Raw genomic sequence first — 17815 nt, 5'->3', positions numbered from 1 at the left:
TTTTTTTTTTTTTTTTTTTTTTTTTTTTTTTTTTTTTTTTGGTTAAAGTTCCGATCGTTCATTAGGGATGTGGAAGTCAAGAGATTAAAAACTCGAGATCGCTCATTAGGGTCATGTAAGTCAAGAGATTAAAAACTCGAGATCGCTCATTAAGGTTGTGCAAGTCAAGAATCGATACTGTGGTCAGTTAATTATAATAAACACAAGTTTATGCAACAAACTAGGCTATAGGATTCAATCAAAATTCTCAATTTGTCGTGAATATAATCATCGAGAATTATTATAATTTATTAATATATCACAAATATTATATTAAAGTTTAAAATCAAACAAATTTCATATATTTTCTTCTTTAGAAACGAGGTCGATAAATCGTCTTTCAAAAGTCAACGACTTTGTATGAGTGGTGTCAGTTTCATAAAACGGAACTTGTTATGTAATTATCCACAAAAATAGTATAAATATTAAGACGATAATTAATAAATACAATTAAAAATATATATAAAAGAGAGATCTATAATTTGATTCTTTCATCTCTTTTAACTGAAGTGTCCTTCTTTTGACCTGCACTTGGCCTTTGAAACCCTAACATTATTCCCTTCCTTCCATTTTCCAACCAATCACAGCCCGACACCTCAGCTTGTGGCCCCCACATTCTCCCATTAATTACCCTAATTAATCTTAATTAACCAATCATCCATCTTTTTCATTAGGGTTTACCTTATAAATACTAATCTCGTCCAGAATAATCACTTAATCCCTATGCATAACTCGAACGCTGCATACATAAATCGATAAATCAAGAGCTCGAGGATGTGCTAACTTTTTAAACAGCAGTTAAGTTCTAACGAGAACAATCACTTCATTCCTATCTATATCTCGAACGTTGTATACACAAATTGAAAAATCAAGAGCTCGAGAACATGCTACCTAAAACAATCACTTCATTCGTATACAAATCAGCAGAGCAAGAGCAAGAGCTCGAAAATGGAAAACGAACAAAAAAAAAAAAAAGATTTATTGAGATAAATGGTTGATTATTACACTACATGTAGTAGAATATAGCTAGCCATTAGGCTAAGATAGCTATCCAAATAACCCTAGCTATGAGAGAATCCTCAAGCTCTTTCCACTCGGATTCTTTCCCATTCTAATATATATGTATATATTTGGATCCTCTGTGGCCAGATCTACCTTACTCTCTTCATATTGAACAACCCATCACCACACGATCAGATTTCATCCCATCAGATCTTCGGTCGCTTGCTATTATACATTGGTATACATGAGATCTAAATATATTTCACAATGTTTTCATTTATGTATTTGATTTAATTTTCATTCATTTAAACTATATAATAAGTATATATAATAAGCTATAAATTCAAGGAATCATGATGAAAGAAGTACATTGCAAATTATAAGGTAGAATGAAAGATTACATATAATTTTATAATATGGTTTTGGGTTATGGAAATGAAAGATATGAATCGATCCATGTGACAACCATGCAAATAAATGAAGATTTTATATATATATATATATATACATAACCTGGTTAATGCTAAGAACAAATCCCGAACATGGATACATTTTAAACCGTTGCCAAACAGTGAAATAACTTCAATTTCCAAACAAGAACCCTAAATTTAAGGGAAATGATGAAAACCCTAAAATAAAAGACGTATTGAGTCTGTGAATCTGTGATATTCCTTCTGCAAAAAAACATCACATCACAAGGGACATAAAAAAAAAAAAAAAAACCCTAAATTTCAAGAAGAAGAAGAAAAATACCTCTTCAATGCCAATGTTTGAAATTAGGGTTTTTCGGGTAGCTGCAATAAGAAAAGGGCACGAGCATTGAGAAGGGTTAGGTCGAGAATTACCAATTTAGAGCATAGCTGAGCTGATTAAGACATAGATGGATTAAAAACAAAAGACGGGTAAGTTGTGATGTTAAAGATAAAAGATTTGAATCCCGATCTACACGGAATATGCTTGGCTCCTCATACGCCATCTACGGAGGTCATCGGGTAAGACGGTGAGCGCTCTACAAATGGCATACAGGGAGCCAGGCAGATTTGATATATGAAAGCATATATCAGAAAGGAATGGAGAGGGTGAATGAATGGGAAGATGGGAGGAAAAGGATGGGATATATAAGGAGATTCAAAAGGAAATTTAAAAATAAAAGAAAAAAGTGGGCTGAAAATGGTAATTATGGGTAAGTTGGAGGGGTGAATTGCAATAAAAAAGAAGAAAGCATGGGGTGTGGGAATTTTGCAGTAAGGCACCTGCTGGTTTTGCCGTGTTAATATAAAGAACAAAAAATGGTTTAGAGGGTAAGCACTCAATTCCCCAAGCTATGGCTTATGGTGTTTGAAATCTCCTTTTCTGCCTCATAAAGCAAACCTTACTTTTCTATTCTGAAACTCATTTTGTCTGCAAGTGTTTGGAAACATATGGATTCCTCCCCTTCCTTCCTTTTTTCCTTTTTTTTTTTTTTTTTTAATAATAATAAAGAAAATAACATATTATATATATATATATATACACACACACGCGCGTTGGACGATAAAAGCCCCACATCTGTTAATTTAGGGACCTAATCGTGCCAATACGTGTCTTGGATGATGAAAGTCCCGCATCAGCTAATTTCGGGAATGATCATGAATTTATAAATGTGATTTATTTGTGGGTTTTGAAATGTGGGTGGGACTGGAATACACGTGAGAGAATGGTCGGTGGTTATAAATTAAAAAAAAAATGAGGTAAGGGGTAATTATGATAAACTAATTCAACCCCACTTCACCTAATTGCACTTATGATTTGTATCTTTATTTGGGTTTGGAAATGGCCACTTCATGCCTTTTGAATTCTTTTAGGACAAAAAGGTCATTTGACTGTAAAGGAAAGGGAGGGAAAATATTGGTATTGGTCCCTACACTCATCATTTACTTTAAATTCCTTTATCCTCATGTTCATCTAATTTGTCCAATTTACCTCTCCATCCCTCTCATCATTATTTTTTTTTTATTTATCTTTATTTTCGATTTATTTTATTTAATTATAATTTTTTTAGTTCAACAACATTCGAGATCCCACGTTATTAGCAAAGGGGAATGAAACATTCCTTATAAGAGTGTGGAAACCTGTCCATAGTAGAGACGTTTTGTGAGATCCCACATTGGCTGGTAAAGAGGAATTGAGTATTCCTTATATGGGTGTGGAAACATCTCCCTAATATAGACGTTTTAAAATCGTGAAGCTTATGGTGATACGTAACGAGTCATAGTGAACAATATTTGCTAGTGATGGCTTCAGGCTGTTAGATGACCTCTTGATCAATGATAGGTTGTTAAAGTGAAAAATATCTATTAATGATGGCCTTAAACTGTTACATGACCTTTTGATCAATGATAGGTTGTTAAAGTGAAAAATATCTGATGGTCTCCGGCGTTACATGATCTCTTAAACCTGACCTTATTTATTTTTATTCTCGATTTTTTCCTTTAATTATTAACTTTTTTTTTTTAGTTCAAAATAATATACGACTAATTCAACTAGATCATTAAATTTTAAATTTTTAGTATAATTTTCAGTGAAAAAATAATTATTGCATTAGTGAATAAAGTCAACTATGTATCAAATCACGTGTTTCTCAATTATAACAATATTTGTTTCTTTTAAGGATAAATACAATGTTTTAGCCCTTCATGTTTTTCAATTTAGTCCTTATTATTTATTTTTTTATTATGTCCCTAATTAAAAGTTTACCATTTTCAATTTAGTGAACACTTATATGATATAATATTTAGTAAATTAATACAAATTTAGAATTAAAAAAAAAAAACATTATTTTTTTGGCTTTTAAGGTTTCAAAACGTTGTTAAGGTGAGATTTTCATGTGTTTGTAAGAAATGTTTCGTTTTCCTCTCCAACCAATAAGATTTCATAATCCACCTCCCTTTAGTCTAGTATTTGGCTCAGATACCATTTGTAACAACTCAAACCCACCGTTGATATTGTCCTCTTTGAATTTTTCCAGCATCCACTAGTAGTCACTGGACGGTGCGAGACACTGGTCGTAATAGGGCTAGTTCGTCTCCATAGTAGACACGTTTTTAAAACCGTAGGAGAAACCCATTGAAGAGAAAACTCAAAAATGACAATATCTACGAACAGTATGTTTAAAGTATTACGTTATAACATTTTGGAAGATATATATGTAATACGAGAATGAGTATATATCATCACTGATACAAATAACAAATTAACACAAATATCTAAACATAAAGAACAAGGAGACACAGACGAACGACACAACCCACAACACAAACACCGTTTTTAACGAGAGTAAGACTGATAGAGTCGAGTGGAATCGTGGAGTGTTGTAAAAGAAAAGAAAAGTGTGGGGGGAATCCTGATGTCAGATAATTTAATGATATTGGGGTTCATCTGAAGCTGCCCTTTACGTGGTTTTGTGCCAAAGTGATCAAATTTTTTGTCCCCCTTGTGTTTGTTGTTTGTACCCAAAGTGTGTGCTCAAGGTTAGATTCTACTCCAACCTCCCCATTCTTTTTAACTCTCTTTCACTTTTCCCAAATATCCACACTCCTTATCTCTCCTTTTCATGCCAACCAACATTAAATATTCCCCACATTCCTTTCTTTTATTCTTTTCCCATCAATTTTTGCACAAAACCCAAATGCCCTTTCTTAATAAAATACTCAACAACGACCTGTAATTCATGTTTTCGTGTCGTTATGAGTTATAACTTTAGTGTTAGTGTTCTGGGCAAAACTTAAATGGGGTTTGTGAATAAAATAACTAGAGAACTCTTCCGCTCGAGAACGAGCTATAAATTTTCATGTTTTAGTGTTGTTTTGAGTTATAACTCTAGTGTTAGTGTTATGTATATTTCGGGTTTTGTCCTAATTTAAACAGAACCTAAATGGGGTTTGTGAATAAAATAACTAGGGAACTCTTCCGCTCGAGAACAAGCTATAAATTTTCATGTTTTAGTGTTGTTTTGAGTTATAACTCTAGTGTTAGTGTTATGTATATTTCGGGTTTTGTTCTAATTTAAACAGAACCTAAATGGGGTTTGTGAATAAAATAACTAGAAAACTCCCCCGCTCGAGAACGAGCTACAAATTTTCATGTTTTAGTGTTGTTTTCAGTTATAACTCTAGTGTTAGTGTAATGTATATTTCGGGTTTTGTCCTAATTTAAACAAAACCTAAATGGGGTTTGTGAATAAAATAACTAGAAAACTCCTCCGCTCGAGAACGAGCTGCAAATTTTCATGTTTTAGTGTCGTTATGAGTTATAAACTCTAGTGTTAGTGTTATGTATGTTTCAAGTTTTGTCCTAATTCAAACAGAACCTAAATGGGGTTTGTGAATAAAATAACCAGGAAACTCCGCCGTTCGAGAACTAGTTGCAAATTTTGATGTTTTGGTGTCGTTATGAGTTGTAACTGTAGTGTTGTTAGTGTTAACGAGAAGTGACTAGGTATCTACATATTTGTAAGTGAATTTATTCTCTTGTCTTTAAGATTCGTGTCTATTTAGTACTTGGATTTTTTTTTTATTTCCGGTTTTGCCCTAGTTCAAACAAAACCCGCTCGTAAACGAGTAGTAGGTTATTGATATAAAATGAATTTACAAATTTAAAAAGAAAAATGAAAAAAATTGAGAGAGATTTGAAAAACCCTAGAGGAGAGGAGAGGAACAGAAAAGGTGGAGCAGAGCAAAGGGTACCTTATTATTCTCTTTTTCTTTCACATTTTATTAAAGAACGTGAAACTCCAGCTTTCCCCTTGTGCATGCAACCCTAGCATCATTACCCTCACTACTTCCACTTCTTTTTTTTTTATTTTTTTTTATTTTTTTAATAAATTATATTATTTGGTTATTTTTTAATTTAGTCAATTTTCATCATTCAATGGGCCGATTTACTTGGGCTTTCTTGTCCAGGTTTATGAGCCTTCGACCCAATGGGCTGTAATGATCTATTGGGCTCACACCACCACTTGCTTTGTTAATCAGATTGGGCCGAAGTCCACCATTGTGTCTTACAGGCTTGCAATGACTAGCCCCATTATTGATGATAAAATCCTAATGGAATTACCTATGAGTTATGATTTTTCGTTTGACGTTTTAGCCGAGCATTCGAGGGAGAGGGAGAAGGGTGTGTGGAGATTGTTAACATGTTTTTTCTGCTCATATCTTCGTGCCTGGCACATGGGCTTTCGAGAGCCCGGTTTAAATGATAGAGAGACTTAAACAAACAGGTGCCGAGTTTACGAGGTGAAGGAGAAGCTCGAGCACAAATAGGTAAGGGCAAACTGGTGGTGAATAAAACTAATAATGGAGTATTATGCTAAATGATGCTTCGTTTTTCCTCCAATGGTAACTTGATGCACTGAAATGAAGCCCAATATCAAGATACAGAGCACATTCAAAGGCGCAAAGGGAGGGAAAACCATCGAGTTCAGATTCAGTACAGGGAGAGATTTAATTACATTTGGTATGATTTAAGACAAAATTCAAGGGGAAATCGTTCTGGGGATGATGATGTCGCCAATGTTGTTGTGCCATGGGTCAGCCAAGTGAGTAGCCAAGTTCTCCAGTGGCCCTGTTCCTGGGTATGCCGATTGTTGCACACAGAACCCAACAAAAGCCAACAACGCCAACCGACCTACAAAAAAAAAATTAGTCACTTTTCACGTTCTTTCCTAACAGAGTGCTTCAATTTTGTTCCCAAACGTGACAAGTTCTAGTGGAAATGAAAAGCCTCACCATTTTTGATCTCCTTGACTTTGTATTCCTTCAACTTTTCAGGGTTCCTGGAGTAGCCCAATGGGTCAAAAGCACCTCCAGGGTACTTCTTCTTCTCAGGGTCTTTCTCCATGCTGCGTTGGTGCTCTACAAAGGCAATGGCAAGGAACTCAATGACCAAAATGGTTGGCAAAGTTCCCCATGGAACTGGTTGCCCCAGGTAGGTAGCTTGGCCTCCTGGAATAGCTGCCCATTCCTGAGCTTTCACCCAGTTGCCCAATCCCAACGCCTCAGGTACCAACATCCCTGGCTGGAAAACAGAACAAAGAGTGTATGAAAATTCATCATCGGTGGAGAAAAAGAACAGCCCCATAATCTCGGAATCAAGCAATTGGATTTGGAAAACTTACAACAGCAAGCATGGCCCATCTGCAGTGAATTAGCTCAGACTCCTTGAATCTCTCGAGATTCTCTGGCACTTCTCCCAGCCGAAGAGGGTCAAAGCCAAAATCACTGTTGAACACAACCACACATCTCAAGAACTAAGTAACAGTAATTTCAAACATGGATTCACATTCTCCAACAATTTCAACAAATCAAGGACAATTCAAAGCACCCAAAAGACAGTCGTGACTCAGGCATTTCATCAAACATCTAGAGGACAATCATCCCACATCAACAAAAGAAACCACCAGATTTGAATCTCTCGAGATTCTCTGGCACTTCTCCCAGCCGAAGAGGGCCAAAGCCCAAATCACTGTTAAACACAACCACACATCTCAAGAACTAAGTAACAGTAAATTCAAACATGGGATTCTCATTCTCTAACAATTTCAACAAATCAAGGACAATTCACAGCACCCAAAAGACAGTCGTGACTCAGGCATGTCATCAAACATCTAGAGGGCAATCACCCCACATCAACAAAAAAAAAAAAAAAAACACCAGATCTTGCGAAATAAAAAGAAATTTTCAAATTTCAATACCCGGGGGCAGAGCCGTCAAGATACGGCGGGCGGGGCTGGCCAGGCATCCAGTCAGCGGACATGGAAAATCGAGAGGAAGCATTAACGGAGACGCCGGAAATCGGGACACCGGTGGCGAATTTAGACTTGGAGGAGGAGAGGACGGAAGGGAAGGCGGTGGTGGCAATGCCGAAGCTCATCAAGGTGTTGGAAGCCATTGAAAAACAGTGGCAGAGATCGAAGAGAGAGTGGGAATGGCGGAAGATGAAGGGGGGGGAAGGAGACTAAAAACACTTGCAAGACAAAGATTGGGGAATCTGAAGATTGGCTTTCATTGGCTGAGTATGGGTTCGTTTTGTGATCTCATTGGGCCAGCTGGAACTTCTCAATCCATTTTCTTTGCTGACGTGGAATATCCAGTTGGGTTGGGATCTTGGAATTCCGTGGTGGAGCTTCTTCCATTCAGAGATTCCAGTGATAAATTTTAGATTTTTTTTAGCTGTGATATATTTTAGACCACGTGGCATTATATCATGTCAAATGTCCATTTTGACCCTCGATTTTTGTAAATAAAATAACTAAATAAATATTTAAATTTTAACTCCTAAGAAAATTATCGAGCTATTTCTCTAAGACATCGATGAGCCTGAGTGCCTTCATGCACCGTGAAAGCATGTAGTTAAAGAAAATCACTTTGATTGTAGTTGGTCCTATTGACTTGAGATAGTCGGTACGTCTTCGTTCGTGATCGATTAGTCCCTCTTCTATCAATAGGTATTCTCAACACATCGACCGCATGCCCAATGCTTACGAAAGAGAACGAATCATCTTCAGTCTAATTGGTTAGATTTGGGGTTATGAGTATTTGTAGATGTTAGACGAACATGACTCTCCACAATTGTATGATATTGTCCACTTTAAGCATAAGCGTTCATAGCTTTGCTTTGGGCTTCTCCAAAAGGCCTCATTCCAATGGAGAAAAATACTATTTATAAACCCGTGATCATTCCCTAAATTAGCCGATATGGGACTTTCATCTTCCAATACCTCCCCTTGAACAAAGTACGCATCTCCTTAATTAAGGCTCAGCTCCTTTGGAGTCTTAGTCATTTTTTACTGCCCTCGAAGAGGCTCGACTCATTTTCTTTTGGAGTCCTTTGTTCGACATTTGAGGATTTACTAAGTTTAGGGCATAGTATATTATTTGTTTATAAACACATGATCATTTCCTAAATTAGCGGACGTGAGACTTAAATCATCCAACAGTAGACTAATTCAAAATATTGATCAATTCGATTTTCAACTCAACGAAATTGAGTGGAGTGATCATTCCAACTTCCGTTCACGTGTTGTTGAACATAACAAAAAATATCCTCTATATATATATTGAAAACGTGTTGTAAGTACTAAACGTTATAATTTGTTGATATGAGGTTATTAGTTAAGACATTTCTAACATAAACACGTGTGTTTTGTGTTATAACCAAACATTTAGGTTTGAATAATTTAGGGTATTTAGTGTAATTTTATGTTAGATGAAGGTCTAATTTGCAAACATACATTTAATTAGAAAGCATGCAAAAGCAAAGGACTTCATGACGTGAGTTTCCCGCAATCAAATCATGGTCAACGAAACTGTAATCAGAAGTATTCATGATCTGGATTATCCGCACGGGGTGCACCATAATACTGTACGCCTCACCGCACCCAATACCCAACTCTTTCACGTTACGATCTTCGAAGCTCGAGCCAAGACCCACCTCCTCTGTAACCCAAAAGTCTCCCGCGAAGCAAAACAGTCCATTTTTAGCACACAACTCCGATCACCGTCATCCACGGTCTAATTCAACGGTCACTATCCACCGTCTCTGCCTATGAGTACTCCAGCAGTCCCGGGGGTAAGCTCCGTTACAATTGTTTGTTTTAATCTTCTCCAAATTGGCGGTCGATCAGTCGCATTCAGATCTCGCAGTTCGTCTTTTCTATCTCGGAACGTGTATGCTAGATCTTGACATTTTATCGAAATTCGGCGACGTTTCTAATGATGTTTTGTTGTTTTGTGTAATTCGTTTTGTAATTGGATAGGGGCCTGGCTTGTTTACTGGATTTACGAAGCTATGCAAGGGCTTAGCTGTGGTGCTGGTTGGCGGGCATATCTTGGTTCAGGTTTTTCCTGCGGTTGTTAGTTATCTCGCTCTTATTCCAGCCAGGTATCTTGTTTGGAGAACTTAGTCTTTGGATTAGTGGTAGTGATAACTGCGCAAAGCTGATGTAGTTTAATGGCGGAATCTATGCGATGCGTACGTTCTTGCAGTAATGCCTGTAGGTTACCGGTTAGAAATGTCTTTGTTTTCTCGAGTTGAACTTTAGTCAGGAAAAAATCTAGAATCTTGTGATCACAGATGAAAATTTATTGAATTCTTGTATCTGCTAGGATTTCAGGTGGGCAGGTATATGTTACATGTTTTGAATTGAACATAGTGATCCAGAGGCTTGTCTTGTGTCCTGTGGGATTGATAGAAGTTAGTCAATAGTTTAGTTTCCATCCATGGAAATTTGGTCGTAATTGTAAAATGCAATGACTCTGTTGATTCCTCTATTCAATTTATTGGCCATATCATCCAAGTAGCGGTTTACCCTTCTTCAGATAAAAAGTTTATGTTGATAAGAAGTTGCAACAAACTTTTCGAGAGGCTACTGTTGTGGATTATTGAAAAAAGTAGTACCACGTTGGCTAATTAAGAGGAAGATCAGGGTTTATAAGTAAGGAACACTATCTCCATTGATATGAGGCATTTTGGGGAAACTAAAAGAAAAGCCATGAGAGCTATTGCTCAAAGTGGACAATATCATATCATTGTAGAGAGTCGTGGTTCCTAAAAGCCACATGATCTACTGCTTTAGGATTCCAAGGGTTGCGTTCCAGAGGCCTAAGTTTACTGTTTTGATGTCTAGAACTCTTTCATTTCTTTAATCTGACGTTTTCACTGCTACACAATCTGAATTATTAACACGAGTGTGAAATGTGAATCCCTTATTATTCTGAATTGGCTTTTGTTATTTAACTACAGTACTTTAGTTTCCTGATAGGAAGAAAGATTATTAATAAGAGTAGAAATGTAGAGAATGATATCCGCTGCACTAGAGTATATCATTTTATATATAAATGATCCGAGTAAAAATATGCAAAAATGATCCCACATTCTAAATGTTTACACTCCTGGGCCTGCAAGAGGTAAAATATAAACATCCTTTACAGAAAACTTCTCCATCTGAATATTTTTGTTAGCAAATACGAGTTTTCCGTTCTAACTCGACTACTCAATGAAGAGCTGAAATTGCAATATGACCTCAATCTTTTACTAGCCATCTTCTGATAACCCATAATTTACTACAAAAATCAAAATGGAGAAATATATCATTTACCAAAGAGGTGAAGGGCCATTAATTTAGGGAAAACAAGGATGACTGATGCAATGATAGTATAGATATGAAAGTCGATCAACTGCAAGTCATGAGTTATTGTCATTCTATTGGATCTTCTGTTCATCAAAATACCGAAATTGCCATTATCTTTCAGTATTCTGTCGACATTTTTCACTGCTTATATATAGAATTATGAAGCTAGGTCCATATTGAATCTCCCACTCTTAACTATAACAATAAAACTATTGATCAAATGTAGAAATTTGTGCCCAGTTTAATTCATTATTTTATTTTATTTGTGTGATGTGAGAATATTTCCTCTGTAGTGTAGGAATCGATTAAATTCAGGGAAGGCAGGTATCTGACCAAGTTTTGAGTAGTTAAATTTACATGGAAAGTGTGTAAACAATAAATGGTTGGGTCATTCATTCCTTTGAACTTCTATTTTGTAGGACTATTCCTTTTGCTTGGAATCTCATAACTGCTGGTTATGTTGAACAGACAGTATATGGGGTATGCACTCACGTTGTCATAACTATTTTGTTTCCATTTACAGAATAATAATTTGAACATATCTCACTATTTTTTAGTCAGTCTCCACTGGAAGTTAGACTCACCGGAGCCATATATTGCAGGTTGTTGTCAGCACAGTTGGTCTCCTTTTTGTTGGGAAGCTGCTTGAACCCATCTGGGGCTCTAGAGAATTTTTGAAATTCATCTTTGTAGTCAATTTTATAACTTCTTTATGTGTCTTTATCACAGCAATTGCCCTATACTATATTACACAGGAGGAAAGTTATCTGTAAGTGTTACTGAGTCCTCGTGCATCAAGGGCTCTTTTTAGGCATACTTGTGTACATGTCTTTAGCTGATAGCGCATTATGGATTTTCATTTAAGCCATTTTTTGTCTGATTCATTCCATATAAGTATTTTACAGTCTCCCTTTATCAACTCCTCTTTAAACATGTTTCATTTTACGCCTCTCGGTCTTTCCATACATCTTGTTTACATATTTTTTTTTTTTGGTCTCAGTTATCTGCCTGTATCTGGTTTCTATGGGATTCTAGCTGGGTTCTTGGTTGGAATCAAACAAATCATACCTGATCAAGAGTTGCCATTATTGAAACTGAGAACTAAGGTATGAAAAATGTAGATAGGCAATTACAAATTTTGAATGGTTTTTATCAGAGTTTTTCTTGAACGCTCTTTTGGGCTTTGCTTGAAACTTCATGCAGTGGTTGCCATCTCTTGCTGTATTTGTATCCATTGCTGTAAGCTGTTGGACAACAGGGGCAGCAACGTATCTTCCAACAATAATATTTGGAACATACATCAGCTGGATTTATCTGAGATACTGGCAGAGGAAACCTGAAACAAAACTGAAAGGCGATCCAAGTGATGATTTTGCATTCTCTTCATTCTTCCCTGAACTCCTACGGTATTCTGTTTATCTTGAAGTTCTTTTTTCTACTTTTTTAAGCTTCTCTTGCCATGTTTTCAGGAATATTCTGTGTTCTCTCTCTCCATAGTCCATAGCGTACTATTCTTGATGGTTCTGTGCAGGCCAGTCATTGATCCAGTTGCATCAATATTTCATCGTCTGATTTGTGGAAGATCTGAATCCCCCAACGATTCCGAGGACTATACTGCCGCAGGTGCCCCGCTGCCCGGTTCAGATCCCATTGAGGCATCCCGAAGGAGGTAATATTTTTCTTCTGACTCATAAGGTTAATTGTAAAGAATAGTAAAGAATGGTATAAAACATAAACGAAATGTGTGTAATGCTCATAAAAATTGAAAATTCTATTGGTTGCAGAGAAAGGGGAGCTAGAGCATTGGAAGAAAGACTGGCAGCTGAGAGATTGGCTGCAGCCAGAAGTGATCAAGAGTCGGTAAGAGATGCAACAGAGAATGTTTGATAATATAATCATATATAAGTTGGCGGTCATCTGATGATCAACTACTTGGGAGGACTGTGCAGTATATCAAGAGGTCCTCTTTTCTTTATTCTGTGATGCAATTTTGTTTTGCACATTCCTTGTGAGTTACAAAAATGTTGCTTCATTTATGCCCTTTGCAGCATTATTGGGGATTTATTTGTATACAGCCCAAGATATATAGAGTACAATTTCCTCCCAAGTTTCTCCCACTTTTATTTATCTATTTATTAGGAGTAAAATACATTTTTTTATCATCGAAAAGTTTCTATTTGGTCCTTAAATGGTTAAAATAAAGGGTTTCTTTAACTTTTAAGATTTGAATTTAGTTTCTATTTACTCGCTCGTGGCTTGTTTGTACAAGGATTTGGAGATAGAAATGCAAAGATTTTTGATACCCTTATTTGATCTAAGGTTTACGGAATAATGTATTTTCATGCATGGTTTATACTCATAGACAGAACTTTCTTTTTGCCTACTTATATTTTTATTTGTAATTTTGTTTTGAATATACTTTAAATCAAATCTTGGTAATTATTTAATTAGAAGTATTCAATAATATTTTATTTTAATATGTATTTAATTTGTTATTTTAATATAATTTTAATTAGTTCTTGTAATTTTAAAACTTAATTAATTGATTCAAATAAAATTTATAATTAGCAATAATAAATTCTAATTAATTAAATATTTTAATGTAATGAAGCAAATTAGCAAACTTTAGCCATGTTAGCATTAATGTAGGCTGGTTTTCAAAGTCATAAGGCAAAAAAGAAAAGCAATGGTGAGACATTGGGATAAAAAGTAGAGTTCATTATGTACTTTAAAGCATCTTAAGATAAGTGCATAAAAAGAAAGCCCTGAAAACACCCATTCCCTTTCGCTTTCGATCCACAAACCGCATAATTTTCTAACTTTACGGTACTAAATAGCAATATAAAATGACATATCTATCGTTAGTAACGATCCATCCTGTCCTCCAACCATCTCCACCTGCGGAAACAAAATGAAGTAAATAAGTGTCGAATATTTAAAAGTACAGAGACTAAAATGAAATGAACACGAGAGAGAAATTATGTACATCTTGTAATCCCATCTGGGTCGGATTTTGGTCATCCGATTCTCGCCGTATGCATAATTCTCTTCAGCTCGCTTGGCGTTTCGGAACGCACAGCAACCGATGGAGTAAACAACAATGAAAAAAATGAGTATCACAACATTGAGAATGGAGAGCTTATGCCAGTCTTTCCTTGCAGTCTCAAGCACACCCGCCTTGCACGAATCACACTCGTAGCACAGCACGTTGGGCGCCCCGTTCCACCGGTAGCAATCAGGGTCTTGACCGTTCTCGCTGCATGACGCCGGCGGCTTGCAGCAGCCCGACTGCATGCCCAAAAGTTACTTAACAACCGTGTTTGTTTTCTAATCATTTCTTTACTATAAATAAAAATTAAAAAAAAGTACCTGAATTGGAGAGATATCCCTCTGCAAATAATTAAGAGGAGTCCAAGAAGGAAGTTGATTGCAAGTATTAGACCCCAAAATACAGCTTCTAATAGTGACCCAATTCCGAGGATCATCCACTCTCTTCCTCAGCCACGTCGAGTAATCCCCCAGCCCATGCTCGCCGCCGCCGCCGCCGCCGCCTTTACTGGCCACAACAAGCCCAAAAACAGTGAGGCCTAAGAGCGTGGCAATGAGCAGCAACATGACGAACAAATAGAGCCACAGCGCCCAAGCTACATTGAAACAGGCCCCCACGAACCCCGCCAGCGAAATGACGAGCACCACAAAGCCGACCACCAGCAGCGGCGTCTGCAGAAACCCCTCGCACGTCGTGCTGTTCCGAGCCATCCATAGGGCGCCGCCGATGATGGGGATTGAGGCTAAGAGCGTTAGGAAATTCAGGAGTCCGATCACTGAGTTGCTTAATTTGTTCATCACTTTGGATTTGGGTTTTTCTGAAATGGACGGAAAATTTATTGGGTTTTTTAAAAATTTTGTAGAAAGGGGATTGAATTGAAAGGATTGTAATTCAAGCTTTGGGAGGTTCTAGTGCAGGTTTATAGTTTGAGAATGTTTGTGAACCTTTTGCTTTTTCAAATTTCTTTGGCTGGAAGGTAACCCAAAAGCACTCTCTTATTTTTATTTTCAGTCCTTCAGAGCTTAGCCTATTCGGTACTAGTTTCTTTCTCCAATCGATGTGTAACTCCCACCAAATCTACCCTCAAGACTTTTGCTAGAGAAAGTTTCCACCCTTATAAGTTTAGGATATCACAATTTATATTCTATTATGACATGAATGAGATCATGATTTTTTATTTTTTTTTACTCCGAAAAAATGAGTTGTATATAGATTTAATCTTTCAATTTCAACCGAAACAATATATTTTAATTACTATTGTGTTTATTTTGATTCAAAGAGACAATCTCTTAGCTATTAAGATATGATCACATTCGTAATTCATGATGATATTTTGAATTTTAAGTACTTTACTCTAACTTTGTTGGTTAGTGAGAGAAATAATGGGCCCATCTATGAACAATTGTACTAATATATTTACGAAATTGCCATTGAGAAGAGAGTCTCAGTCGAGAGGAGGCATCTATTCTTTATGAGATTTATAAAGGCAAGTAAAGAACATTTGGATTTGTGCATTTTGGTCATACATTGTTCTTTTTCCTTTACTAGCATTAATAACAATCATAGGAACCAAAGCTTTCAACAATATATATATATATATATATATATATATATATGTATGTATATATATATATATGTATGTATATATATATTGGTTCATATTTGTTGGACCCAATAAAAGCCCATGTTTCTTATTGGGCCTCGTCGTACCATAGTCTATTTTCATGGGCCTTCATTTTCAGAATTTAAAATGGAAATTATATCAAATAAATAAAGATGTATTTTATTAATATTTAAATCCATTCTTAATGTATAATCATTTGGAAAAAAGAAAAGAAAAGCAATATCTTAATTACAAGACCTAATAAAAAATTTAAAATTAGATCGATTTTGACCTTTTATGTCAATCTCCTGTTGGATAATGAAAGTCGCTAATTTAGAGTTTATAATCAATGAATACTCTCTCCATTTGTATGAGACATTTTTGAAAACTTAAAGCAAAACCACGAGAGCTTATGATCAAAGTGAACAATATCATACCATTGTGGAGAGTCGTGTTCATCTAATATCCAAATAAAATTTTTAAATAAATGTTAAAATTAATCCAAACCCGTTTGAATTCTTAGATTAACAAAATATAGAAAACGCGAGTAAATAATTATAAACGTATTAATACAATATTAATTAAAGTAAGTCAAACTTAGCCAATACTAGCAGTAAAAACCGTTATTTATTGTGTTGTAAATTAATGATAGGAAGTGTAATATTTAAATTTTCTAATACATTCAACCACTCCAAATATTTTATCCATAAAATAAACAAAATATAACTCTATTTTTTCAAATTCCAACTTTAACCCTAACCCTAGCTCTAGCGGCGAGCATTTAACAGAAGCTCCAAATCCACCGGTGGGGCATTTAATGACTTCAGACTCCCTCAGAATTCATTTACCAAAAATAAATAAATAAATAAATAAATAAATAAAAATAGCAGAATTGCATAATTTGGTTAAATTTTTCGTTAAATTGGAAAACCATTCCCCTGAAATTACATTCCAAGACACAGGGGTAAAACCGTCAGTTTGATTAAAAATAGCAAGAGTCCACGTGGCAGATTATGGTTCTTGCACTTGGCTGGGTCAGGAGTCGGGAGAACCGGATATTACCGACAGATAATGAAGATACCGGGAAAGATTCTGTGACAGCTTCCTCACGCGCCCAACTTGACTTGAAGAGCGCGTGGTCCATGTCACAATTTTTTCCTTTGACTTCACACGTGCCGTCCGTGCGTGCCTTTAAGCTTCTATACTTCCTATTCCAATTTCGGTCTTTTGAATGCGTTTTTCAAAATCACAGACTGGCTATTTTTTAATGCACGTTTTTTTTCATTAATTATGACACACAAAATCAAATACATTTAATATATCAAATCACAAAATTATTAATTCTGTTTTTTAATGTTATTTATTTATTAGGATGAATAGCACGGATCCACGAGTTTGAGTTGGGTTGAATTGAAAAAAAAAATTTAACAGCCAAAAAGTTCAGGTTAGTTGGATTCATAACTCAACCTAAAATTTTTCACAACCCAACCCAACCTCAAAAATTTCGGGTTTAGGGTTGGGTTGGGTTGTCGATATAAATAATCAGTAGATACTATAATCAAGTGTTTCAAATCCAATTGAGGCCTGTAACCGCCCAAATCTATGCTAGCAGATATTGTCATATTTGGTTTTTCCTTTTGGACTTCCGCTCAAGATTTTGAAAACGTGTTTACTAAGAAGAGGTTTCTACACCCTTATAAGAAATGCTTCATTACAATTCACTTATTGGAGCCCCAGTGGCCTCGCTAACACACCGTTGTGTCTAGCTTTGATACTATTTGTAACAGTCTAAGTCCACTGCTAGCAAATATTGTCCAGTTTATTTGGTCCATTACTTATCATCATTGACCGCAAAATTTTTAAAACACGTATGATAGATGGAGGTTTATGCAGAATGGGTGTAGCGTCGACAAATAATGTCTGATAATTAATCCTATGTTGTTGATTAACTTGG

At 35.9% G+C, this 17815-nt stretch overlaps 3 protein-coding genes and 1 long non-coding RNA gene across 6 annotated transcripts; 1 reads left to right on the top strand and 3 right to left on the bottom strand.

Annotated features, from left to right (window-relative positions):
• Positions 1-1002: 1002 nt before the first annotated feature.
• On the bottom strand, positions 1003-2263 carry LOC111487351. 3 transcript variants are annotated; one of them, XR_002719037.1, is made up of 2 exons: positions 1795-2263; positions 1003-1292 (listed from the first exon to the last, which is right to left on the bottom strand). It is a non-coding gene; the product is annotated as an uncharacterized LOC111487351 (long non-coding RNA). The 3 variants fall into 3 exon arrangements; XR_002719035.1 differs by having other exon boundaries at positions 1003-1266; positions 1795-2260; XR_002719036.1 differs by lacking the exon at positions 1003-1292 and adding an exon at positions 1439-1715 and having other exon boundaries at positions 1795-2261.
• Positions 2264-6375: 4112 nt separating this feature from the next.
• Positions 6376-8009, bottom strand: LOC111487298 (chlorophyll a-b binding protein 6A, chloroplastic-like). Its single transcript, XM_023134675.1, has 4 exons — positions 7772-8009; positions 7196-7298; positions 6807-7095; positions 6376-6705 (listed from the first exon to the last, which is right to left on the bottom strand). Exons 1-4 carry the CDS (start codon positions 7966-7968, stop codon positions 6554-6556), a joined length of 741 nt encoding a protein of 246 aa, XP_022990443.1. The 5' UTR covers positions 7969-8009; the 3' UTR covers positions 6376-6553.
• Positions 8010-9486: 1477 nt separating this feature from the next.
• Positions 9487-13326, top strand: LOC111487282 (rhomboid-like protein 19). Its single transcript, XM_023134648.1, has 8 exons — positions 9487-9648; positions 9836-9960; positions 11629-11689; positions 11812-11978; positions 12210-12315; positions 12413-12615; positions 12741-12878; positions 12994-13326. Exons 1-8 carry the CDS (start codon positions 9625-9627, stop codon positions 13094-13096), a joined length of 927 nt encoding a protein of 308 aa, XP_022990416.1. The 5' UTR covers positions 9487-9624; the 3' UTR covers positions 13097-13326.
• A 580-nt stretch (positions 13327-13906) lies between these two features.
• Positions 13907-15291, bottom strand: LOC111487296 (tetraspanin-6-like). Its single transcript, XM_023134672.1, has 3 exons — positions 14579-15291; positions 14196-14497; positions 13907-14107 (listed from the first exon to the last, which is right to left on the bottom strand). The coding sequence occupies exons 1-3, from the start codon at positions 15053-15055 to the stop codon at positions 14071-14073; spliced, it is 816 nt and encodes a 271-aa protein (XP_022990440.1). The 5' UTR covers positions 15056-15291; the 3' UTR covers positions 13907-14070.
• Between the last annotated feature and the right edge of the window lie 2524 nt (positions 15292-17815).

Source organism: Cucurbita maxima, unplaced genomic scaffold, assembly GCF_002738345.1.
Source record: "Cucurbita maxima cultivar Rimu unplaced genomic scaffold, Cmax_1.0 Cma_Scf00012, whole genome shotgun sequence".
Classification (NCBI taxonomy): domain Eukaryota; kingdom Viridiplantae; phylum Streptophyta; class Magnoliopsida; order Cucurbitales; family Cucurbitaceae; genus Cucurbita; species Cucurbita maxima.
The sequence above is the reverse complement of the archived record's forward strand: the minus strand, read 5'-3'. Positions and strand labels throughout refer to the sequence as shown.

What these genes read in the sequence shown, in the direction of transcription:
- LOC111487298 (XM_023134675.1), bottom strand. Translation starts at nt 7,968, where the DNA reads ATGGCTTCCAACACCTTGATGAGCTTCGGCATTGCCACCACCGCCTTC. An exon ending in GATGGGCCATGCTTGCTGTT is followed by an intron (nt 7,096 to 7,195) that starts GTAAGTTTTCCA and finishes TCTGTTTTCCAG; the next exon opens with CCAGGGATGTTGGTACCTGA. An exon ending in AGTCAAGGAGATCAAAAATG is followed by an intron (nt 6,706 to 6,806) that starts GTGAGGCTTTTC and finishes TTTTTTTTGTAG; the next exon opens with GTCGGTTGGCGTTGTTGGCT.
- LOC111487282 (XM_023134648.1), top strand. Translation starts at nt 9,625, where the DNA reads ATGAGTACTCCAGCAGTCCCGGGG. An exon ending in TTGAACAGACAGTATATGGG is followed by an intron (nt 11,690 to 11,811) that starts GTATGCACTCAC and finishes CATATATTGCAG; the next exon opens with GTTGTTGTCAGCACAGTTGG. An exon ending in ACACAGGAGGAAAGTTATCT is followed by an intron (nt 11,979 to 12,209) that starts GTAAGTGTTACT and finishes TTTTGGTCTCAG; the next exon opens with TTATCTGCCTGTATCTGGTT.
- LOC111487296 (XM_023134672.1), bottom strand. Translation starts at nt 15,055, where the DNA reads ATGAACAAATTAAGCAACTCAGTGATCGGACTCCTGAATTTCCTAACG. An exon ending in GGGATATCTCTCCAATTCAG is followed by an intron (nt 14,498 to 14,578) that starts GTACTTTTTTTT and finishes TTGGGCATGCAG; the next exon opens with TCGGGCTGCTGCAAGCCGCC. An exon ending in CCCAGATGGGATTACAAGAT is followed by an intron (nt 14,108 to 14,195) that starts GTACATAATTTC and finishes TTGTTTCCGCAG; the next exon opens with GTGGAGATGGTTGGAGGACA.